At 32.6% G+C, this 27,434-nt stretch overlaps 1 protein-coding gene across 1 annotated transcript in view; it reads right to left on the bottom strand.

Moving 5' to 3' along the window:
- The window catches only part of LOC132749812 (protein GPR107-like), a gene marked incomplete at its 5' end in the record, with an annotated part of 34,144 nt that extends 11,410 nt beyond the window's left edge, over positions 1–22,734 (bottom strand). Inside the window, 5 exon segments of the mRNA XM_060739715.1 lie at positions 630–859; positions 3,242–3,324; positions 4,419–4,469; positions 5,816–5,935; positions 22,549–22,734. Coding sequence (XP_060595698.1) covers positions 630–859; positions 3,242–3,324; positions 4,419–4,469; positions 5,816–5,935; positions 22,549–22,650 — 586 coding nt within the window.
- Between the last annotated feature and the right edge of the window lie 4,700 nt (positions 22,735–27,434).

The raw sequence follows: 27,434 nt of genomic DNA, 5'->3' as shown, positions 1-27,434 counted from the left end.
TCTGCTTAAAAGAACTACTTGGACAAAAATTCTAAGGTAAAAAGGGGCATAACTCCAAAAGTGGATTTCAAAATTATGCCCCTTTGTCCAACACATGCACACTGACAATATTGTTTGAAAAATTAATGGGCACATTAAGGTCTTTGCATGACGACAACAACAACAACCACAATGACGCCAAGGCTATCATTATGAATCATAACTCATATGCTGACAAGAAGACTTAATTAATTAAATTTGCTTTAATATAATGAATATGCATCATAATAAATAGTCTGTTAATAAATTACTATAACAAAGCCCCTGTACAAAAAGAATTAAGCAGAAAACAAATCTTGGTACAGATATTCACCATATAATTACTATAATAACTGACCCATTTTTATGAGTAATTCTTCTGTGCAAGAAATACATATACCATTTTTTTTTGGAAGAAAACAAACAAACAAACAACAACAATTCAATATTCATAAATAATTAAATATAGTTAGAACTAGAATGTGTCTACAGGACAGAGAAGCATTCATTTTCCACTGGTTTGTCAGTATAAGACGGATTGACAAAGACAGTTTTGTATGCCCCTAGCCCCCCCCCCCCACCCCACCCCCTAAAAGGGGACATAAACATACCTTTATCGTCTAACTGGTTTGCTTTTGGTACAGGTTCAGGATTCATGACTTCCCTCCTTTCTCTCGCACCAGAAGTTCGGCCATTAAAGAGGTAGGTATCGCTTAGAGCAGAAGGTATGGATTTCTGCGCCTCTCTACGAGCCATATTGTGTGTTTTCCAGAAGGCTTCGATAGTCTGATTACTAATAATGATGTTCTGTAACTCCTTACCTCTCCTTTCAATCAACAACCTTCATTGCAAAATGAAAAACAAGGAACATCGCAATGCGATGCAACCAGGTTTTCAGCAAAATATTTCACAGAAGCTTTGTCATGAAGGGGCATTTGTTTTTAATTGAACTTTTAGGAGGAATTATGGCTTTTTTAATATTCCTCAAACAAAAATGATTGAGAAATTTTATGTTGTCTATTCGCCTTTTTTTCCCAAATATTTTAGAAAGGTAAACAGTACTTTATTTTTGCTTAATTTTTGCATTTTTGCGTCTCTTGTCATTTTCTTTTGTCAACAATATTGGCGTTTGGTGTTTTGTGCGATATCAAGAAAAGTATGTTCACAATTTTAAAAAAATACTTGAATGATGTCTTGGAAGAAACATGGGAATTTAGTGAGCGCCAGGGCACTTGATGACAAAGCTTCTGTGAAAGTTTGGTCAAAATCCATTGAGAAATGTAGGAGAAGTTGCGCACTGTAGAAATTGTTCACTATATATTCTGTATAAGGAAAAAATATACAAAGGGCCATAATTCGGTCAAATATTATCCAATCACAAAACCCCGACAATATGTGCCAGGCACTTGATAACAAAGCTTCTAAGAAAGTTTGGTCAAAATCCTTTGAGAAATGTAGGAGGAGTTGAGCACAGAAGAAATTGTTCTCTATATATTCTGTATAAGGAAAAAATATACAAAGGGCCATAATTCGGTCAAATATTATCCAATCACAAAAACCCCGACAATATGTGCCAGGCACTTGATAACAAAGCTTCTAAGAAAGTTTGGTCAAAATTCGTTGAGAAATGTAGGAGGAGTTGCGCACAGAAGAAATTGTTCACTATATATTCTATATAAGGAAAAAAAACAAAGGGCCATAATTAGGTCAAATATATACCAATTGCAAAACCCTGGCAATATGTGACAGGGCACTTGATGACAAAGCTTCTGAGAAAGTTTGGTCAAAATCCGTTGAGAAATGTAGGAGGAGTTGCGCACAGAAGAAATTGTTCACTATATATTTTATATAAGGAAAAAAAACAAAGAGCCATAATTAGGTCAAATATTATCTAATCGCAAAACCCCGACAATATGCGCCAGGGCACTTGATGACAAAGCTTCTGTGAAAGTTTGGTCAAAATCCGTTGAGAAATGTAGGAGGAGTTGTGCACAGAAGAAATTGTTCACTATATATTTTATATAAGGAAAAAAAACAAAGGGCCATAATTAGGTCAAATATTATCTTATCGCAAAACCCCGACAATATGCGCCAGGGCACTTGATGACAAAGCTTCTGTGAAAGTTTGGTCAAAATCCGTTGAGAAATGTAGGAGGAGTTGCGCACAGAAGAAATTGTTTACGCCCGCCCGCCCGCCCACCGCCCGTCCGCCCATCCGCCCGCCGACATACCTCAATCTAATAACCAGTTTTTCCTTCGGAAAACCTGGTTAAAAATCTTTATTTATTCAATATATTAATTTCATGCAGCATTAGATATGAATGAAATAAATATAACAATCATATTTGAGAAATAGAGTGTTAAGTTTTCTTAAAATCTCTATAATGCTGAACTAACATTTATTAACTGATTAGATATAGAGCTTGGCATGTTTTGATAAGGTTAGTAGGCCGCGTTTATTAGTAAAAAATCTTGACCAATGAGTAATAGAGTTATACACAACACAGAGGTTACTGAATTAGTAATGGTTCAATAATGAATATATTAAATGACTTGAAAAACAATTATATTGTGCTAGCCTCTGGCAAGAATATTATTCTATTGTTAAATAACTTTTGTAATAAAGCTTCAAAAATATAATATTCTATTTAAAGCATACAAAAAAATAAGAAATGTTTACAGTAAAACAATCCTTTTTGTTTTCACTGAGTCACTCAGTGTATACTACCATTTAAGCATGCCTTTACAATATGTTTGTTTAACACAAATGAGGCCACATTAAAATATGCATAGCGATGCAATACAAGTTTTTCAGAGTCGCAAAAGGGGAATGGCTATATGAAACCCCACTACACTTAAAATGATACTGTTAACATTGCACCTGAATGAAACTTTGATGCAATTACAAAGCTTTTGGCTAAACGATACAAAACAAGCGGTGTCCGTTAGACAACAAGCTTGACTTTTCTTTGCTTTGACAGTAAGAAAAGGGGCATAACTCAATTAAAAAGGTAACTGGAGTAATGGGACCTGTGCCCATTATGTGAGTTTATCACAGAGAACAAGTGTGTGAAGTTTCAACCCATTCCCTTCAGAAGTTTTGCAGATACCAACTTGCGTGGCAAAAAAATTTAACTAACGTTTGACATCGACACCAAAGTGAGTGCAATCACTCTCCTTGACTTAATCTTTGAATAGTCAAGCTAATAAAAAAAAAACATACTTATTGGTTTGAAAGTCCATTCTGAAGAAGATGATAGGCTGGTCATCCGTGGTTCTCAAAATGCAATCATCTTTATAGTCTTCCTGTAATATTAATAATATTCAACATAACCGGATCGACAAAACTTAATTTTATGTAACAGCCATTTAACAATAATATTTATTACAAAAAAATGCCCAGTTTTGACTTTCCAGTATTCGTACATAATAATTGTATAAATAGTGCCTGCTTTTAAATCAAACTGAGTGTGCAATATTTTCAATTTTGTCATTATGGGCGTTCTTTAGGGATACAGTGTTCGAAATTAGCAGTAGTCCGATAGCCCCTGACTACTAAATTTCCCCTTGGGCTACCAACTTTTCACAGTAACAAGCCCGACCAGGCTACTGTATTTTCAGAGGCATTATAAATAACTGTTTTGAACAAATGAATTGTGCTAGTGAAATGTCTTTTGGACTAGTGAATATTCCGATCTAGTAGTCCGCCCAGCCTAGTCGATTCAAATCCTAATTTCTTACACTGGGGATATAATTTTTTTTTCTATTTTATTAAAGAAAAGTTCAGTGTTAGTTCAAACTCCACTAAAAAGTCATGTTCAAATCAACTTTATAATACTGCATATTTGTAACGCTGCTTTTCATTGAAAAATCATTATATAAACTATATACACAACTGTTTTTAATTTAATCTTTATAATGTTTATATGTATTTCATTTTTTTACTCAAATAATTGCTTTATCATATATTCCTTATAAAAATTCTTGACAGATTATCTGGTTTTATATAAACAACAATATCTATAAGGTCATATAATCTGTAAAACATCTTAATACATACGTGTATAAGGCCATATACATGCTCAATATTAGGCCATACAACATAGAAAAAAAAAGTAAGATAATTTTTTCACAAGATTTCAAATTGTCAATGGGACCACTACAACTTCCATAGAGTAATTTGTTTAATCCTATCTAGCCTAGATTTCAACTCTTTATAGTGTGCCTTTAGTTCTTTAATTAAACAAAACAAAACATTAAATAATAGAAATATATATTTCATCTTTACTTGCAACGATTTTCTTCCTATTTGAGTCCGATTTTACAAGTCAGCTTTAAATCCTATTTTACAAGTGACAAAGTGTTAAATTTTAGCACTAATAACGTTAAAATAAGTTTACCATATATCCGCTGGAACCTGTGTTACTGCTTACATCTATTGTAAAACCAAACTGTAAAAGATAAAATAATAATGCCTTGATTAAGTAACAACATAAATACTTTATAAATCATTTTTTTCTGTTGGAGTTATATTTCTAAATTTATGTACTGCTTAAACTTAAAGCTGTATGCCTCTAGCACCAGTCTTCATTAAAGCTGCATGTCGGCAAGATAAGCAAACATTAAAGCTGCATGCTGGCAAGATAAGCAAACATTAAAGCTGCATGACGGCAAGACAAGCAAACATTAAAGCTGCATGCCTGCAAGATAAGCAAACATTAAAGCTGCATGACGGCAAGACAAGCAAACATTGAAGCTGCATGCCTGCAAGATAAGCAAACATTAAAGCTGCATGTCTGAAAGATAAGCAAACATTAAAGCTGCATGTCGGCAAGATAAGCAAACATTAAAGCTGCATGCCGGCAAGATGAGCAAACATTAAAGCTGCATGCCAGCAAGATAAGCAAACATTAAAGCTGCATGTCTGCAAAATGAGCAAACATTAAAGCTGCATGCCAGCAAGAAAAGCAAACATTAAAGCTGCATGTCTGCAAAATGAGCAAACATTAAAGCTGCATGTCGGCAAGATGAGCAAACATTAAAGCTGCATGCCAGCAAGATGAGCAAACATTAAAGCTGCATGCCAGCAAGATAAGCAAACATTAAAGCTGCATGTCTGCAAAATGAGCAAACATTAAAGCTGCATGTCTGCAAAATGAGCAAACATTAAAGCTGCATGCCGGCAAGATGATTTTAAGAAAAGTAAAAAGATTCAAGTGTTATTTTACATGTTATGTGCGATTAATGACAAATTTTGCAGTATACATCAGTATAATTACCATATTTCTACTTCGTGACTAGGGCGTCTGTGGCCGAGTGTTTTAGGTCGTTGGCTTCAAACCACTTGCCCCCTCACCGCTGTGGGTTCGAATCCGCACAGGGACTTTGCTACCCAGCTAGCTTAAGGAACATTGGTGGTTCTACCTAGGTGTCCATTTGTGCCTGAAATAATGCACGGAAGGGCACCTGAGGTCTTCCACCAGTAAAGCTGGAATGTTGCCAAATGACCTATACTGTGTTGGTGTGATGTAAAACCCAATCAACCAAACAAACAAACTTTGTGAGTGAAGGAGTTCATGCTAAATGTGCACATTTTTACCTCTTCTTGGTAATTTAAATGGATTGTAAGTGCCATTTGCAAACTGCCAATATGTAAATCTCTTTCTTAAAATGTTCCCTTCACAACATTTTACTGCTAAGAACATTTTCAAAATTTTCATGAAAAATAGCATTATTAAATCTTATGGCATGATACTTTAAAAAAAGAATTATGAGAAATAATATTTAACGATCATACTGTTCTGTTGTTAACCCTCGCAGCGGCTTGTGGGAAGACAAAGTTTGTAACATTGACAGTAAGTGTCCCATGTTTCAAGAATCCAAAACTGCTTAGTGTATACTGCCTTCTGTCATCAGTCTATATGAAATATAAAAAAAAATTCAAATTAAAACAAACATATAAGACAAATAATAAATAGGGAGAAGTAAATATTACAATGAGTACCAACTTACAGCTGTAAACATATATTTTTCTTTGCATTACAGTGACTTTTTTACTTGTCTCCTGAAACAACACATGTCTAGAAACATAGAAATATCTTATCGAGTAAATCACTGCTGTATTATTTATGAAAGCAGAAAATTGTCACAAAAAAGGCACAAACCCTTCAGAACTGTTGTTATGGAGATACTAGCTTACACACAAGAAACTTAACTAATAAGTTCTAAGTTGAAAAGGGGCTTAATTATGCAACCAAATCAGAGTTATGGTACTTGTACTAATCATGTTTGATAATCAAAGAGAAGAAGCATCTGAAGTTTCAATCCATTCCCTTCAGTAGTTTTGGAGATACACGCAAAAACTTAACCAATAATTTCTATTACACGCAAAAACATTACCAATAATTTCTAAGTCAAAAAAGGGGCATTAATATGCAAACAAGAGCACCACTAGGCGGAGCATAATCATTATATGAAAAAGTGTTTTTTTTATTAAGGATGAAGCATTTGTAAGACATTACATAAATTAAATATTACCTCCTTCCAATAGCAATCCTCCTATAAAGTTTGAATATTGTGGGCCAAATAGAAATTAAGTAATACTCCGGAAACTGTTTTCAGTTTTAAAGTAATAGTGACCTTGACTTTTGACCTTGTGACCCCAAAATCAATAGAGGTATTCTACCCAATATGGACAATCATCCTATGAAGTTTGAATATTGTGGGCCAAATTGACCTTAAATTATGCACCGTAAACTGTTTTCAGTTTTATAGTAATAGTGACCTTGACCTTTGACCGTATGACCACAAAATCAATTGGGGTCTCCTACCAAATATGGACAATCATACTATGAAGTTTGGATATTGTGGGCCAAATGGAACTTAAGTTATGCTCCGGAAACTGTTTTCAGTTTTAAGGTAATGGTGACCTTGACCTGTGACCCAAAAATCAATAGAGGTCTCCTACCCAATATGGACAATCATCCTATGAAGTTTGAACACTGTAGGCCACATGGAACTTAAGTTATGCTAGAGAAGCTGTTTTCAGTTTTAAAGTAATAGTGACCTTGACCTTTGACCCCCAAAATCAATAGGGCTCTTCTACCCAATATGGACAATCATTCTATGAAGTTTGAACACTGTCGGCCAAATGGAACTTAAGTTATGCTCCGGAAACTGTTTTTAGTTTAAAGGTGATAGTGACCTTTGACCTTGTGACCCCAAAATCAATAGGGGTCAGGGAAGTCCCCAGGATTTTTTTTAAGCGCTACATTTTTTCAATAAGACGGGGGTGGGTGCGGGAGGGGGTCATGACCCCCGTACCGCTTGTCGAAAATTTTTGCCATTTAAGGTGTCAAGATACTGCTGTGGGCTGTTTTAAAACAAATAATGAAAGCTTTTCACTTGATAAACATTTTCTTACTTTTTATTATTTACACAAAAGAAAATAGCCACATAAAAGCATTACGGAATGAATGACATCAAAGAGAAAGAACAGTTACCTATTGTCCCTCTAGCCACATAATTACTGTCCTGTGAGTGTGGACGGACAGACAGACGGACGCCAGGGGGTGTTACATAATATGCCCGAAATTCTTTCGGGCATATAAAAAGGAAATCAGAGTTATGGGACTTGAGCTAATATTGTTAGATAAATATAGAGAAGAAGCGTGTGAGGTTTCAATCAACTCCCTTCTTTAGTTATGGAGATACCAGCTTACACGCAAAAACTTAACCAAGAATTTTTTAAGTCAACCAAGGGGCTTAAATACGCAAAAAAAGCAAATAACAGTTATGGGACTTATGAGTTATGACTATTCTCAGTGGTTGACTGTAAAGAAATTGACATTACACTGTAAAAAGGTAACTCTGACAGAGTTATGCCCATGTTAGAACAAGTTAGTGTGTGAAGTTTCAATCCATTCCCTTCAGTAATTTTAGGGTACCAGCCCACACATAAAAACTTAACCACAGGGATGCCGACAAATGGGTGACTGCATTAGCTTGAGTATTCTGCAAATAGTCAAGCTAAAACCAACAACTGAAGATTAGCCCTACATTATACTTTTGTCCAAATAGTTTGCTCACTGATTGCCGCTTTGTCATATTGATTCATTGTTTTTAAAGGTTTTATATTTTTTTTTGTCCATAGCAAATTTTAGCAATCATTGTCAGTAAGAGAAATAAAGGCCAACTGGCATGATGAACAGTCCTTTAGTGTATCTAAATGGTACATGTTTTTACATAATTTCATGAAAATTTAACAATGCATTTTTTTTAGATAACGGCATAAATATATGATTTTTAACACTAAACTTATAGATGGATCAGCTGGCAATTGAACACCAACATAAAACAGCTTATAAATCTGGAGTGGTCTATGCACTTCATCATTAAAAGAAATTTTCAATGCCCACTAAAAGTAATCAAGATAAAAAATTTATCACAAATATACAAAATGTATTACATTTATATTGTTTATAAAAATGATTTAAAAATGTTTCAAGTTTATTTCTCTTTGTATTTTCGCATACACTTTTTATTATTAAAATCTGCGATTTCCAGTCAGAGTAAGAAACTTAAGATTATCAAATGCCAAAAATTAATATATCTACTGTAATTGATGAGGTTTTCGTGATATTCAATAAAATCTTTGAAAGAAAAGTAGATAAACTTTTGAATAAAGCTTGAAAGGAAAGACAATAGACTTTTTTTCTTCTTATGATGCTATGTGTTTATGAGCAATAACTATTAGACATCCGGCTTGACCGACATAAACTATAACAAGCCTGTAACGTCTGATATAAATTTGGAATTTTTAAGAGAAAAGAAAAGAGAAAGTTTGTATTATCTTGTACATGTACATATGGGGGAGATATTGCCCATACATAAAACAGCACAATTTTCCCCACATGGTAGTACTAGTATAATTAGTTGGAAAAGGTAGAAACAAATGTCTTAATCTCATGTATTGTCAGGCAATCCGGTCAACTCGTCCTGTGGCCGAATTGTCGTGTGGTCAACTCGTCACCTTTTTGATCATCTAGTCACCTACTTTTGGTCATCTTGTCCTCAAAGACTCAACTCGTCCCTAATATGGTCAACTCGTCCTTTACTTCTGATCAACTCGTCACTATTATGTAATTGTTATAAATCAATGTCTTCAAGTAGTTCTTTTCTGCTCGTAATTTTATAGGAAAAATAAACAAAATATCTACAAGCCCTCTTGATGACGTACATCAAGAGGGCTTGTGAAATTTCAGAAAAAATATTTGTTAGGCCAAGATTTCAAGGTTCAAAAATAATTTTGCCTTTTGACCGATAATTTTGGGTCCTACTAAACACTGCTAAGGACTGCTAAGGACCGCTAAGGACTGCTAAGGAGCCACAAAGGACTACTAAAGAGGCAAAAAGGACCTTAAAATACCTCCTAGGCCATTCTTACATTACATGGTATTATTTTTAGTGAAAAAAAAAATATAATTTTAAGAAAAAATATGATTTTGGTGAAAATTTTATGAGTTGTCGGACCGCTAAGGACTGCTCAGATACACAAAAGACTGCTAAGGAGGCAACAAAGGACCTTAAAATACCTCCTAGGGCATTCTTATAATACAAGGTAGTATGTTTAGTGACAAAAAATGTATCATTTTAAGAAAAAATATCATTATAGTGATAAAATTCATGTTTTTGAAGAGTTGTCGGACCGCTAAGGAATGCTCAGGTGCACTAACAACTGCTAGGGAGGCACAAAGGACCTTCAAATCCCTCCTAGAACATTCTTATCATATATGGTAGTAAGTTAATAGACAAAAATGTATTATTGTAAGAAAAAAATATAATTTTGGTGACAGAATTTATGCTTTCGATGAGTTGCCGGACCGCTAAGGACTGCTCAGGTGCCTAAAGGACTGCTAGGCAGGCACAAAGACCTATAAATATTTCCTAGGGAGGCACAATGGACCTTCAAATCCCTCCTAGAACATTCTTATCATATATGGTAGTAAGTTAATAGACAAAAATGTATTATTGTAAGAAAAAAATATCATTTTGGTGACAGAATTTATGCTTTCGATGAGTTGCCGGACCGCTAAGGACTGCTCAGGTGCCTAAAGGACTGCTAGGCAGGCACAAAGACCTATAAATATTTCCTAGGGAGGCACAAAGGACCTTAAAATAACTGTTGGGGCATTCTTATAATTCATGGTAGTATGTTTAGTGACAAAAAATGTATAATTTTAAGAAAAAATATCATTATAGTGATAAAATTCATGTTTTTGAAGAGTTGTCGGACCGCTAAGGACTGCTCAGGTGCACTAACAACTGCTAGGGAGGCACAAAGGACCTTCAAATCCCTCCTAGAACATTCTTATCATATATGGTAGTAAGTTAATAGACAAAAATGTATTATTGTAAGAAAGATATAATTTTGGTGATAGAATTTATGCTTTCGATGAGTTGCAGGACCGCTAAGGACTGCTCAGGTGCGAAAAGGACTGCTAGGCAGGCACAAAGACCTATAAATATTTCCTAGGGAGGCACAGAGGACCTTAAAATAACTGTTGGGGCATTCTTATAATTCATGGTAGTATGTTATTGTTTAGTGACAAAAAATGTATAATTTTAAGAAAAAATATCATTATAGTGATAAAATTCATGTTTTTGAAGAGTTGTCGGACCGCTAAGGACTCCTCAGGAGCACTAACAACTGCTAGGGAGGCACAAAGGACCTTCAAATCCCTTCTAGAACATTCTTATCATATATGGTAGTAAGTTAATAGACAAAAATGTATTATTGTAAGAAAAAAATATAATTTTGGTGATAGAATTTATGCTTTCGATGAGTTGCCGGACCGCTAAGGACTGCTCAGGTGCCTAAAGGACTGCTAGGCAGGCACAAAGACCTATAAATATTTCCTAGGGAGGCACAAAGGACCTTAAAATAACTGTTGGGGCATTCTTATAATTCATGGTAGTATGTTTAGTGACAAAAAATGTATAATTTTAAGAAAAAATATCATTATAGTGATAAAATTCATGTTTTTGAAGAGTTGTCGGACCGCTAAGGAATGCTCAGGTGCACTAACAACTGCTAGGGAGGCACAAAGGACCTTCAAATCCCTCCTAGAACATTATTATCATATATGGTAGTAAGTTAATAGACAAAAATGTATTATTGTAAGAAAAAAATATAATTTTGGTGATAGAATTTATGTTTTTGATGAGTTGCAGGACCCCTTAGGACTGCTAGGGAAGTACAAAGTATCTTAAAATACCTCCTAGGGGCACAAAGGACTGCTAGGGAGGCACAAAGGACATTAAAATCTAATCTGTAGCCTTTGCCAAATCAGAGAAGAAGATTTTTTTAGATTTACCTATAGACATATAAGGAAAAACCTATGACCCCCCCGGGGCGGGGCCAATTTTGACACTAGGGACAAAATTTGAACAACTTTGGTAGAGGACCCATAGATGATACCATATACCAAAAATCAAAGCTCTGGCCCATGTACTTTCAGACAAGAAGATTTTTTAATTTTGTGTTTTTTGAAATCCTTTTCTGGCCCTGTGACCTACATATGCAACAGACCGGAACCATTTGAACAACTTTGAAAGGGGACCACCCAAGGATCATTTCTGTAAAGTTTGGTTGATGTGCAGTCATTGGTTTCAGAGGAGATGTTGTTTATGTGAAAAGTTGACGACGCACGACGGACACAGGGCGATCACAATAGCTCACCCTGAGCATTGCTCAGGTGAGCTAAAAACATAATGCAACTTAACAATTATGTCTACTAATTATTTGTGTATTATCTTTCTTTTCTTTTAAATTATCTAATTGAGGCCATGTGCATACATTTTCAAATTTAATAATTCTATAAATTTTGGCATATTTTGACCTCTCCAATAATATGCTGGTACTATGAAATTCTATTTGTCTTGTAAGATGTAATTAGAAAAACATTTTCCATTACATTAAACATCATATACAAATACAAATTTAAAAATCAATTGCAAGGTTTCTTTTTGTTCAAGGATAAATTCAGGCTTTATCATAACATGTGTACACAAACACACATTCAAACATCAAGTTACAGGCACATAACAAGAAAGCTATATACAAACACACTAACACATATTATGACAAATCAAATTCAGGTTTTCATATAACCTCCTAATTCATCATATGTTTAAGATAAGATAAAACTTTCATACAGTTCTATCATATTCATAAAAACTGATATTTTTTACATATCGGAGACAGTGAAGCTTGGCTAATTAAACTCCTGACGCTGTAAAGGAAAACAAAGCTAAGAAAAAATTCAAGGGGAAATAAATGTAAAAAATATTCATGCTTGAGTAATGAATGTTGTCTGACATCATAAGGGGGATAATAAATAATAAATATATGAAGTTCAATGTAGAAACTAATAGAAATGAAGACGTTATTGCAAAAAACATTTTCTAAGTGCAAGGGGGACAATTTAGGGGGGAAATGAGTGCTAAATATGAGTTATCAATAGTCAGTCAAATATCATGTGGGTAATGATAAGAAACATATATTTGAAGTGTGAAAAAATACCTTAAGAAAAAAAGAAGTTATAGTAAAAAATTACACTTTTAAAGAAAGATATCTAAGTTCATGAGGAGATAATTCTTGAAATATTGATGCTTGAGTTGAAAACATTATCATCATAACAATAATAAGGAAAATATATTTGAAGTTTGAAGGTGATCCCTTAAAAATTAAGAAGTAAATAATAAGTTCCAGGGGTGATTATTCTGTAAACATGGCTTCAAAAGTTATGACCCTTGTCACATAAGATGTAGTTGATGGTTATAAACATATACTTGAAGTTTGAAGTTGTACTTTAAAAATGAAAAAGTTATAGTAAAAGAACAGGTAAAATAGGGAACAATCCATATACAAACAAATCCAGTCAATTTTCCCCACAAATCAAAACATGAAATTACAAGACAAATCAAAACATCTATATACAAGTTCCAAACACATAAAAACATCTATATACAAACATATACCTTGACAAAATTAATGAAAGCTAATATATAGATGAATACACACAAATCAAATAATATTGCAAGTCTTAAAGACATATCAAAACATCTGTATTGATATACAGACATATATCATGACAGAATAAAAGAAAAAAAGTTTTTATACGAATGTACAAGCACATATCAAATAGTGGATATAAAAAAATATCATGGTGAATCACATACCATCTTTCTTATATGCCTAAATCATTGATCTAGGCTAGCATGCATATCTGTGCAGTCTGACAGATCAAATCTTTCAAAAGCTACAATTATTCATTGTTATACAAGCACATTTCATTGTATCAAATTTTAAACACATAGCAAAACATCTATATATAAACATATATTATTACAAAATAAATGCAAGTACACATATTTATGTTTAAGCACATATCAATTATGAAGCCGGTCTCTAATACACATCATAACTAATATATACAAAGACATATCCTGACAAAACAAATGCAAGCATATATATTTATGTTTAAGCATATATCAATTATCAAGCTGGTCTTAAACACACATCATAACATCTATATACAAAGACATACCCTGACAAAACAAATGCAAGTATATATACTTATGTTTAAGCACATATCAATTATCAAGCTGGTCTTAAACACACATCATAACATCTATATACAAAGACATACCCTGACAAAACAAATGCAAGTATATATACTTATGTTTAAGCTCATATCAATTATCAAGCTGGTCTTAAACACACATCATAACATCTATATACAAAGACATACCCTGACAAAACAAATGCAAGTATATATACTTATGTTTAAGCTCATATCAATTATCAAGCTGGTCTTAAACACACATCATAACATCTATATACAAAGACATACCCTGACAAAACAAATGCAAGTATATATACTTATGTTTAAGCTCATATCAATTATCAAGCTGGTCTTAAACACACATCATAACATCTACATACAAAGACATACCCTGACAAAAATGCAAGTACACATATTTATGTTAAAGCACATATCAATTATCAAGCCGGTCTCTAACACACATCATAACATCTATATACAAAGACATACCCTGACAAAAAAGCAAGTATACATATTTATGTTTAAGCATATATCAATTATCAAGCCGGTCTCTAACACACATCATAATATCTATATACAAAGACATACCCTGACAAAAAAGCAATTATACATATTTATGTTTAAGCACATATCAATTATCAAGCCGGTCTCTAACACACATCATAACTACTTTATACAAAGACAAACCCTGACAAAAAAGCAAGTATACATATTTATGTTTAAGCATATATCAATTATCAAGCCGGTCTCTAACACACATCATAACATCTATATACAAAGACATACCCTGACAAAAATGCAAATACACATATTTATGTTTAAGCACATATCAATAATAAAGCCAGTCTTAAACACATATCAAAACATCTATATACATGAACACAGATCCTGACATTACATATAAATGTACAAGCACATATAAAAAGAATATATATACAAACACATATCATTATGAATCGATCGCATTTTTTCATATACATGTATGTTGAAAATGTGTAAACAGTATATTGGCTGAACAAATTGTCCCTTCTGCACAGTAAATGGACTATCTATGTCAAATAATAAAGTTATTAAAATATCACAGAAAGGATAACTATTTGGATGAATATTCTGCAAATTGTCAATCTTAAAACAAGATACAAACACCAAATCATTCTTAAATCAAATATGCAAACACATTTCCTAAAAAAAACATCAAAAATTCTATGACTTTCTAATCATTTTTTGTTAAATTACACGCCGCAGGGAGGCATTAGTTACATTTTTGGGGGAAATGTTACACTAGATGTTCAAATCTCATAGTCCCTGGGATTTCGGTTTTAATATAATGATAATAGCTTTATTTGCTTTAAATAGGACATAATGTTCAATTAATGTAAACAAATAGAACAAATTTCAGCAAAAATACATAGAATCAAGCTCCTTGATCAAGGAGTTCCTTTCTTTTTGTATTTCAAAATGAAAAGTTGCATAGACATTTGAATGAACTGTTCTGAATTAAATAAGAACATTGATAATGAAAGGAAGATTCTTTATTTCCAGATAATGTATTACCATTGTGTTAAAGAAAATTATCATACAGACAGTAACTTTCTATATATATTTACAACAATATATAGTGATATAATCAGATTTATGTTTTTAATAGATATTATACAGACTGAAGTAAATTATAAGTTGTTATAAGCTTGAATTTCTATTTACTAAAATAGTAAATACCAACAAATAAAAATTTTCATTAATAAATTTACAGATCTGCTTTTAAATTGTTGTAATTTATTTCTACCAATTGATCAAATTTTATTTTTATTTATGTGAAATGTCAGTAACATTATTATATGAAGATGTTATTATGATTCAGTGTTATAAGTTCATTATTTCCCAGTATTGATAGTTCTATTTGTTAATGTTTCAGTATAAATGGACAGCTGATCATTCATTAAAATTTATAGAGTCAAAATATTTGTTTAGGACTTTGTTTACAAACAAATTTTAATTATTATCACTTTTTCATTACTGGGGTCATAACCATATATTAAAATCCTTTTTCTTATGATCTTCTTCCATTTCTTATAATAATTATATTTGTCAAGTGATATGACAATGTGCTGGAATATGGAGACAAATACTTTATTCAGGGTGGTGAAATATATTTGTTTTTTGGGTTTTTTTTTCATTGACTATATATTTGGCCAATAAAAAAATGATGTTCAATAGATCCTTAGACTTAATTGATCTACAGCCTACTTAATAGGCATTCCCTAACAGAAAGTCCCTCCCACTGTTTTGAAGTATATCACCCTATATTGGCACCCCCACTGGTTTGTAATATATCACACATCCCAATATACAATACACAGCTCCCAATATACAGCTTGTTAACTTCCAATAATGTGCCAGTCCCATCTGTATGTATATAGTTAGGATCCTTATCCCACTGTTTTATGAGGGGCTGGGATAGATGATTTGTTTTTTTTGAAGTAAAAAGAATGATCTTAAAGAATCTATGTTTTAACCATTGATTAATTTTAACCACAATGTCATTTCAACATTCTATATATCCTACTTGAATAGTTTTCTGTGAATTTATAGCCTGATAAGATTATTCTGTTATGATTATTCTATTTAATTTTAGTGTGAAATATTTCTATGTACAGTTGCAAAGCTAACTACTTCCATATCATACAACATAAGAACAAGATAAGTTTAGTGTTATTGTAAAAAGAATCATTTGCTCATTTCTGTTACATCTGTCCACTTCAGTTCCTTAAAAAAAAAAATTTATATATATATTTTTATCACATAAACCCAGGCGCGGGAGTGTTATAAAGCCATTTAATAAAAACGATATTACACTAGTGTAATATCACTTTGACATGACGTCATTTGCGCTATATAGAAACATAGCGTTACACTATGGGCGCGTCATTGTAGAATTACTCATTTTAACAGTTCACTGTTCTTATTTTGTATATGTGATAAATAGAATATTATAATACACATATCCTCTATATATGTGTCCGAAATTCATTTAAGCTTTAATATTATGTTGATAAATTTTTGGTCCACTGAAGGTTAGAGTAACATATAATCTATTTTATGTAAATAATTTTCGTAGAAAAAAATAATATCGGTTGCTTTAGAGATTTAGAGTAAAACTCCCTTTGTGATATTAAGTAAGCACCTTATGAGCCGCGTCATGACAAAACCAACATAATGGCTTTGCGACCGCGCAGTCTGATCAGGGTCCATGCTGTTCGCTTACAAACCCTATTACAAGTAGAGAAATTGATAGCGAACAGCATGGATCCTGATCAGACTGCGCGGATCCGCAGGCTGGTCTGGATCCATGCTGGTCACAAACGCACTATGTTGATTTTGTTGTGACGCAGCTCATATATATTTAATACTGATGATAGGGACAGATGTTACAGACAACTGTTACATAATTGCCTGAGAAAATGGCAATTTTTAGCTCACCTGAGCATATGCTCAGGGTGAGCTATTAGGATCACTCTTCGTCCGTCGTCCGTCGTACGTCGTCCGTCGTACGTTGTCCGTTCACACTTTTCAAACGACATCTCCTCTGAAACCATAAGGCAGATCATAATGAAACTTCACAGGGATGTTCCTTGTGTGAAGCCTTAACAAAGTTGTTCAAAGAATTCCATTCCATGCAGAACTCTGGTTGCCATGGCAACCAAAAGAAAAAACTTTAAACATCTTCTTCTAGAAAACCCGAAGAGCTAGAGCTTAGATATTTGGCATGAAACATCTTCTAGTGAGTGTCTACCAAGATTGTTCAAATAAAATCCCTGGGGTCAAAATTGGCCCCGCCCCAGGGGGTCATTGATTTTCCCTATATGCATATAGTAAAAACTTAAAAAAATCTTCTTTTAAAGAACTCAAAGAGCTAGAGCTAAGATATTAAGCATGAAACATCTTCTAATGAGTGTCTACCAAGATTATTCAAATAAAAGTCCTGGGGTCAAAATTTGCCCCGTCCCAGGGGGTCATTGATTTTCCCTATATGCATATAGTAAAAACTTAAAAAATCTTCTTCTAAAAAACCGAAAGAGCTAGAGCTTAGATATTTGGCATGAAACATGTTCTAATGGATGTCTACCAAGTTTGTTCAAATAAAAGCCCTTGGGTCAAAATTGGCCCCGCCCCAGGGGGTCATTGATTTTCCCTATATGCATATAGTAAAAACTTAAAAAAATCTTCTTTTAAAGAACCCAAAGAGCTAGACCTAAGATATTAAGCATGAAACATCTTCTAATCAGTGTCTACCAAGATTGTTCAAATAAAAGCCCTGGGGTCAAATTGGCCCCGCCCCAGGGGGTCATTGATTTTCCCTATATGCATATAGTAAAAACTTTAAAAAGTCTTCTTCTAAAAAAACCCAAAGAGCTAGAGCTTAGATATTTGGCATAAAACATGTTCTAATGGATGTCTACCAAGATTGTTCAAATAAAAAGCCCTGGGGTCAAAATTGGCCCAGCCCCAGGGGGGTCATTGATTATTTTCCCTATTTGCATATAGTAAAAACTCAAAAAAATCTTCTCTTAAAGAACCCAAAGAGCTAGAGCTAAGATATTAAGCATGAAACATCTTCTTATCAGTGTCTACCAAGTTTGTTCAAATAAAAGCCCTGGGGTCAAAATTGGCCCCGCCCCAGGGGGTCATTGATTTTCCCTATATGCATATAGTAAAAACTTAAAAAAAATTCTTTTAAAGAACCCAAAGAGCTAGAGCTAAGATATTTAGCATGAAACATATTATAATGGGTGTCTACCAAATTTGTTCAAATAAAAGCCCTGGGGTCAAAATTGGCCCTGTCCCAGGGGTTATTGATTTTCCCTATATACATAGATTAAAAAGTTAAAAATCTTCTATTAAAGAACCAAAAGAGCTAGAGCTAAGATATTTAGCATGAAACATGTTGTAATGGATGTTTACCAAGTTTGTTCAAATAAAAGCCCTTGGGTCAAAATTGGCCCTGCCAGGGAGAAGGGGGAGGGGCAAAAGTCATTGTTATTCATTATTTGTGTATAGTAAAAACTTAACATCATGAAATATCTTTTAATGGGTGTCTTCCAAGTTTGTTCAAATAAAAGCCCTTTGGTTTAAACTGGCCCGGCCCTGGGGGCCTTTGTTCAGGTGAGCGACCCCAGGGCCATCATGGCCCTCTTGTTGTAACATTTTGATTGTTAGACTATCAATAAGCACCAGTAACATGGTTTTGTCATGCGTAATGCACATTTGTTTCACAATTGGATACTTTATGTGGGGTGAGGGGGTGTTTTAGTTTTTTTCATCACATTTTATTTTTCTCCTCTATAATGAGTGTTATGGTAAAAATGTTTTAAATATATTATATATAGGATTACCTATACCAAGTGATATATATCATCGGAAAGGTCATTACATTTTCTATGTGCATGTAAAAATAATTTAGTAAGAAAATGAAACAGATAATAGTGGTGGTTACTCCATTATCACCAAAACAAAAAAACACACAAAAAAAAACAAAAAAAATCCAAAAAAGATGCTTATGTATTACATTACATATAAAATTGGGCAATTTTAGGGTATAACAATGTCTGTATCTATATTTTGAGTCATGCTATTATAAAAAACTTTAAGGCACATTTAATGTATTAATTAAGTTTGGCATTTGGGAAAACCTAACAAAGTAATTGCAAATGCAATATATTTTCAAAAAAAAAAGCCTGCATTATATGTTGTTTGTTCCGAAATAATTTGCCCATTTACTGTGCAGCAGGCAATGTGCACTCTCAGCAGGACCTAATGTTTCTATGTCTACTTATTTACAAATACATAAATATAGAGATAAATAAGTTATATACAAATAAAACATAAAATCTATCACCAAAATTATATTTTTTCTTAAAATTATACATTTTTTTCTCACTAAACATACTACCATATATTATAAGAATGCCCTAGGAAGTAATTTTAGGTCCTTTGGGCCTCCCTAGCAGTTCTTTGCGCACCTGAGCAGTCCTTCGCGGTCTGGCAACTCATCGAAAACATAAAATTTATCACCACAATTATATTTTTTCTTAAAATTATACATTTTTTCTCACTAAATATACTACCATATATTATAAGAATGCCCTAGGAAGTAATTTAAGGTCCTTTGGGCCTCGCTTATAGTCTTTTGTGTACCTGAGCAGTCCTAAGCGGTCTGGCAACTCATCGAAAACATAAAATTTATCACCAAAATTATATTTTTTCTTAAAATTATACATTTTTTTCTCACTAAATATACTACCATATATTATAAGAATGCCCTAGGAAGTAATTTAAGGTCCTTTGTGCCTCCCTAGCAGTTCTTTGCGCACCTGAGCAGTCCTTAGCGGTCCAGCAACTCATCGAAAACATAAAATCTATCACCAAAATTATATTTTTTCTTAAATTTATACATTTTTTCTCACTAAATATACTACCATATATTATAAGAATGCCCTAGGAAGTAATTTAAGGTCCTTTGGCCCTCGCTTATAGTCTTTTGTGTACCTGAGCAGTCCTTAGCGGTCTGGCAACTCATCGAAAACATAAAATCTATCACCAAAATTATATTTTTTCTTAAAATTATACATTTTTTCTCACTAAACATACTACCATATATTATAAGAATGCCCTAGGAAGTAATTTAAGGTCCTTTGTGCCTCCCTAGCAGTTCTTTGCGCACCTGAGCTCTCCTTAGCGGTCCAGCAACTCATCGAAAACATAAAATCTATCACCAAAATTATATTTTTTCTTAAAATTATACATTTTTTCTCACTAAATATACTACCATATATTATAAGAATGCCCTAGGAAGTAATTTAAGGTCCTTTGGGCCTCGCTTATAGTCTTTTGTGTACCTGAGCAGTCCTAAGCAGTCTGGCAACTCATCGAAAACATAAAATCTATCACCAAAATTATATTTTTTCTTAAAATTATACATTTTTTCTCACTAAACATACTACCATATATTATAAGAATGCCCTAGGAGATATTTAAATGTCCTTTGTGTCTCCCTAGCAGTCCTTTGTGCCCCTAGGAGGTATTTTAAGATTCTTTGTACCTCCCTAGCAGTCCTTAGCGGTCCTCCAATTCATCGAAAACATAAATTCTATCACCAAAATTATATTTTTTCTTAAAATAATACATTTTTTATCTATTAACTTACTACAATATAATATAAAAATGCCCTAGGAAGTAATTTAAGGTCCTTTGTGCCTCCCTAGCAGTTGTTAGTGCACCTGAGCAGTCCTTAGCGGTCCGGCAACTCATTGAAAGCATAAATTCTATCACCAAAATTATATTTTTTCTTAAAATTATACATTTTTTCTCACTAAACATACTACCATATATTATAAGAATGCCCTAGGAGATATTTAAATGTCCTTTGTGCCTCCCTAGCAGTCCTTTGTGCCCCTAGGAGGTATTTTAAGATTCTTTGTACCTCCCTAGCAGTCCTTAGCGGTCCGGCAACTCATCGAAAACATAAATTCTATCACCAAAATTATATTTTTTCTTAAAATAATACATTTTTTATCTATTAACTTACTACAATATAATATTAAAATGCCCAAAGAAGTAATTTAAGGTCCTTTGTGCCTCTCTAGCAGTTGTCAGTGCACCTGAGCAGTCCTTAACGGTCCGGCAACTCATCGAAAGCATAAATTCTATTACCAAAATTATATTTTTTTTTTTAAATTATACATTTTTTGTCACTAAACATACTACCATATATTATTAGAATGCCCTAGGAGGTATTTAAATGTCCTTTTTGCCTCCCTTGCAGTCCTTTGTGCCCCTAGGAGGTATTTTAAGATTCTTTGTACTTCCCTAGCAGTCCTAAGGGGTCCTGCAACTCATCAAAAACATAAATTCTATCACCAAAATTATATTTTTTTCTTACAATAATACATTTTTGTCTATTAACTTACTACCATATATTATAAGAATGTTCTAGGAGGGATTTGAAGGTCCTTTGTGCCTCCCTAGCAGTTGTTAGTGCACCTGAGCATTCCTTAGCGGTCCGACAACTCTTCAAAAACATGAATTTTATCACTTTAATGATATTTATCCTTAAAATTATACATTTTTATCACTAAACATACTACCATGTATTATAAGAATGCCCTTACAGGTATTTTAAGGTCCTTTGTGCCTCCTTAGGAAATATTTTAAGGTCCCTAGCAGTCCTTCTCGCACCTGAGCAGTCCTTAGGGGTCCCGCAGCTCATCAAAAACATATATTCTATCACCAAAATTATATTTTTTCTTACAATAATACATTTTTTATCTATAAACTTACTACAATATAATATAAAAATGCCCTAGGAAGTAATTTAAGGTCCTTTGTGCCTCCTTAGCAGTTGTTAGTGCACCTGAGCAGTCCTTAGCGGTCCGACAACTCTTCAAAAACATAAATTTTATCACTAAAATGATATTTTTTCTTAAAATAATACATTTTTTGTCACTAAACATACTACCTTGTATTATAAGAATGCCCTAGGAGGTATTTTAAGGTCCTTTGTGCCTCCTTAGCAGTCTTTTGTGTATTTGAGCAGTCCTTAGCGGTCCGACAACTCATAAAATTTTCACAAAAATCATATTTTTTCTTAAAATTATAATTTTTTTTTCACTAAAAATAATACCATGTAATATAAGAATGGCCTAGGAGGTATTTTAAGGTCCTTTGTGCCTCTTTAGTAGTCCTTTGTGGCTCCTTAGCAGTCCTTAGCAGTCCTTAGCGGTCCTTAGCAGTGTTTAGTAGGACCGGATAATTTTGGCCAAACCCATTTTGTCGCTGACGCATAACATTTCTTCATTTAACAATTACAAAAAAAATCGTGAGTCTTCAACAAATTTGTTATTACCTTTATGTCAAGATGGTGTTTTCGTCCTTGAACAAGACACAAACAAAGTAAAAAGATCAAATTTTTTCCCGATAACGAAATTTTCGTCGATTTGGCAGCCATGTTTGCTAAATAAATCCCAAAGTTATAAGAACACTATTGATTGGTTTAGCTGAAATCACTGCCTGTCAAGGAACCAATCAAAACCAAGGTTTTAGTTTGAGTTATTTCGGATTCTCACGGTGTTTATCCATGCAAACGTCTAGCAGACAAAATCTCCAAAAGGCGAAAGACATTTATCAATGTAACCAGGTACGTATATTAATAATTATGTTAATATACGTACCTGATGTAACTTGTGTCTTTTTATAGTTTATTTTGGTGCATTTTAAGAAGATCCATATTTTAAAATCCTAACTCTAGAAGTCATCAGTGATTTTGATATAGAAACTTAAATAGGTAACAAGACAACTCACCCCCCAGACGATTCACCCCTCAAAAAAGCAAGACAACTCACCCCTCAAGACAGTTCACCCCTCAAAATAGATAAGACAATTCACCCCTCATAAATGATAATCATGTTTATGGGTAGAAAGGATTAAAAAAGTCTGTATATTTCAAAGATTTAAGATAATTACCATATCTATCCATCTATCTAGATAATAGTCACTTAACACCTAATTAGAGATAATTACGATCAAAGGAAGTGTGAAAGGGATTAAGGCCTATTGATAATCATTAATTAATTCCTTTCAAAATGAAAGGGATTAAAGAGCAAATGATTATCACATGTTAATATCTTTGATATGTCATCTTATAATAGCATCACTAGCACTTAAACAAATTAAGACAAATTTATGGTGAATTTGTAATTTTTATAGTTTGTATGTAAATAAAATGAAAAAATATAATCACATAGTAACAAATATTATTTTTTAAGTAAAAAATTATTATAATTAATTTAAATATGACTAATTTATAAATATCAATTTAGTAAAGAAACATAACAAATTTGTTTATTCCATCTTCTAATTTTAAGATAAATTTCATCAAAATTAAAGTTAAGAAAATGGGGGGTGAATTGTCTGTGTCAAAAATCCAATAATGTGGGGTGAACTGTCTGGGGGGTGAGTTGTCTGGAAAAAATGGCTTAGGGTGAATCGTCTGGGGGGTGAGTTGTCTGTAAGCCCTTAAATATATTCCACAGATACTTGGGGTTTGGAGCTCAAAACGCCTTTAAAATCCAAATAAAATGCATATTTGTCAATCCCAGGACATGTACTGATCATATATATCAAAAAATCTTAATATATGCCGTTTTGAAAAAAAAATCATATTTCAACAACTATAATAATACACATACTTGGGGTTTGGAGCTCAAAACGCCTTTAAAATCCAAATAAAATGCATATTTGTCAATCCCAGGACATGTACTGATCATATATATCAAAAAATCTTAATATATGCCGTTTTGAAAAAAAAATCATATTTCAACAACTATAATAATATTATAGATGTTGAAATATGATTTTTTTTCAAAACGGCTTATATTAAGTTGGATTTTAAAGGCGTTTTGAGCTCCAAACCCCAAGTGTCTGTGATATATTCAAGTTTTAGGCCAAAATAAAAAATATCCACATACTACAACCATCCTAGAAATTCTTTACTTTTGACCTTTTTTGTCATGTAACCAAACTGTAAGCACATCTTGTGTTTACCTTGACTACATTTATCACTGTAACAATGTCAATTATGGCGATAAAAACAAAATACCACTTACCAGTAGATTTACTTTACTTTTACACTAACTAAAGTCTTTAGTTTAGTTCAAAATATGTAAAATAAACGTTTTGAACTAATCCTTAATTTACCCAGTTACAAATCGCATTAATTTTCTAAAAAATATTTGAGATACAGACTCAGTTTTTTGTCAGTCTGCAGAAATGGATAATATGAAATTAGGCAAAGCCTATGGACGGGGAAGTCGGAAAAAATCCTTTCATTTTTCCGTTTTAAAGGTGTCATTCGGTATTATATGTACCCGCTTCCGTTTTCACTCGGAACACTCAACGATTATTATTAATCCGAAAAGTTGAGATTTGTTCCGTTATCGGAATACACCGCCTTTTATCATTGACTTACATTGTAAATGGCGGCGCCTAACTAGAACTGACACTGAAAATTTCATTGATAGGTATAGAATTCTATATATTTTTTAATTGTTTTTTTTTTATTTGATTTTCTTTTAAATATACACGTGTAGTCTATGGCCGGGCAAGCCAAAGCCCGGGCCCGCTTCGCTGGCCCGAACTTTGACTTCCCTGTATTAAGTTGGACCTCTGTTTCACTTTCATTAGTCATAGCTTCAAAAGCTATATATTTTGATATGTTCATATTTTACCGCATGATTCTTAATTGGAAGGTAATATGTCAGTAAAGTAACAGTCACTTAACCAAGGAAAAACAATTTCTCCAATAACTTTTCAGTAAGCTGTCACTTATACTCACTAAGATCAAAATATTTTCACAAGAACATGCTTTTTCTGTTATGCAAATTGAGATGTACATCCATATACCCCAATTGTGAGAGCTTTACTACTGCAAATAGGTATCAAGATTGAAAAATAGCATTACAAATAGGTTAAAATTGTTTATTATCATTTATCTGAAGTTGAGTTAGTAAAAATTTCTTTAAAATACATAACTGGTTATATTTTAACATTGTATGACATTTTTTATGAGGGACAGTATATATTTTGCTAACTGATTGAAAATGGCCTTATAAGAAATATTTGGTAAAGAGTCAACTCGGCACACTTTTGATATTGTGCTATTGATTGTAGTATCGGTTGGTCTTGCAGACTAGTATATCCGATTATTGGGTAAAATCATACAGCTGCAGACAGATTTTTAAGTCTACCAGTAGCCTAAATATTATCTATCTATATATATATATATATCTATCTTCTGTTAAATGTCACACCCCTCATGGGGACGTAGACAGGACTCTAAAACTGAGCTATCATGCGTCCTTGACAGAATAAAATGAAATCTACTCCGGGCTACTGCAGTGCTAACATCCAAGCAGGGTCTTAGGCCCTTTGTGAAATTAGAAAATTCCTGTTTAAGTTTTTGCTTGCAAAACCATTCACGAATTGGAAAACCTAGCCAAACGCTGTTTTCCGGTACTATCTGTACATAGTTCTGTGGAATTCACCAAATGGAGTGTAATAACGAACTCTATGATTTTGGCCATTTTTGAATTGAAAAAAATTAATTTTTTTACTTAGAAATTTTTTGGTTTAAGTTTTGTGACATACAATATTAAATCTTCAAAACTGCTGATCTATAATTATAGTATATTCACTTTTTTTTTGCATTAAAAGTGAAGGTAATTTTCCAAGACCTCATATGCAGGGCTTTTTTTCACAGGTAGGGGAGCAGCCCTGCCCTGAATTTGGGGGGAAAATTACATGGAATATTTGCAAAAGGGGAAGAAAAAACTTGATGTAAATTTAATTTTTCGGGAAAACTGCATGATTTTAAAGAATTTTTCGTTATGGACTAAATTAAAATTGGTTAAAAGCAAATCCAAGAAGTCATAAAAACTATTAAAAAATTAAATCTTTTTTTGGGGAGATTTAAAACCCCCCCCCCCCAAGGGGGCCCCCCCACCCAAAAAAAGCCCCGCCCCATACAAAAATTTTTTTTTTTTTTTTTTTTTTTTTTCCCCCCCCCTTTTTTTTTCCAAGGGGGCCCCCCCTGGGGGGGGCTTTAAAAAAATTCCTCCCCCTTTTTAGTTATTTCAAAAAAAAACCCACCGGGTGAATCCGGGGAAAATGGGAGCCCTTTTTTTCTCATTTTTTTTTTCTCCTTGAATTTTTTTAAACCAAAAAATTTGTTGGGAAAAGCTTTTTTTTTTAAAAAAACTTTTGTTTTTTGTTCCGTTTCTGCGGCGGGGTTTTTGGGGGGTTTGGGGGGGCCCAAAACCTTTTTTTTTTTTTTTTTTGGTTTTTCATTTTGGGGATTTTTCATAATTTAGTAACCATTTTAAAAATTAGCCCCCCATTTAAAATGAGAAAACTGAGAATTTTTTTAAAGGGGATGTTATTTGACTAAAGAACCAAAAAATTCCCGTTAAAGTTTTTTTAAATGGTTTTTTAAATTTTTTCATTTTTAAATTAAAAAATGATTTTGTTTTAAAAAAAATTTGTTTTTTTTGAAATTTTTAAAAAAATTGTTGAACATTTTTTTAAAAAAAAAACATTTAATTGTTTAAAATTTGGTTGTTTTTTTTTGCATTATGAAAATCCAAAGACTGGGATTTTTTTTTGGATTATTAATCTTTTTTAAATTATTATAAAAATTTAAAAAATTTTTTCTTTTTTTTATTTCAAATGAAAAATTTTTTTTTCAGCATGAAACTTTTTTCCTATTTTATGGGGTTTTGTATTTTTTTATTAGGTATAAAAAGGGGTCTTTTAAAAATTAAAAAAGTGAAAAATGCAAAAATGAAAAGAAAATTAAAATTTTTAAATTTAAAATTTTTTTCTATGTATGGAAATTATAAATTTTTGTTCCAAACCCTTTTAAAAATTTTTTCAAAAACAAAAAGAAATAAATTCTATTTTATTATAAAAAACTTAATTTTTAAAATTTTTTTCAAATCTTTGGGGGGGGTTTTTTTTTTTAAAAACATAATCATTCCACCCGGGCCCTTTTGGGCCCCTTTTTTCCCCAAAAAGGGAATTTTTAAAATTAAAAAAAGTTAAAAAAAAATTTTTTTTTAAAAAAAATTTTTTTTTTTTAAAAAATAGAATAAAACTTAAAAGAAAAAATAAACCCTAAAAATTTTTTTATGCAAATTAATAAGAAAAAAATTTTAAAATTTTAAATTTTTTAAGAAA

This window comes from Ruditapes philippinarum, unplaced genomic scaffold, assembly GCF_026571515.1.
Source record: "Ruditapes philippinarum isolate M1 unplaced genomic scaffold, ASM2657151v2 ctg5574_1_1_1_1, whole genome shotgun sequence".
Classification (NCBI taxonomy): Eukaryota; Metazoa; Mollusca; class Bivalvia; order Venerida; family Veneridae; genus Ruditapes; species Ruditapes philippinarum.
The sequence above is the reverse complement of the archived record's forward strand: the minus strand, read 5'-3'. Positions and strand labels throughout refer to the sequence as shown.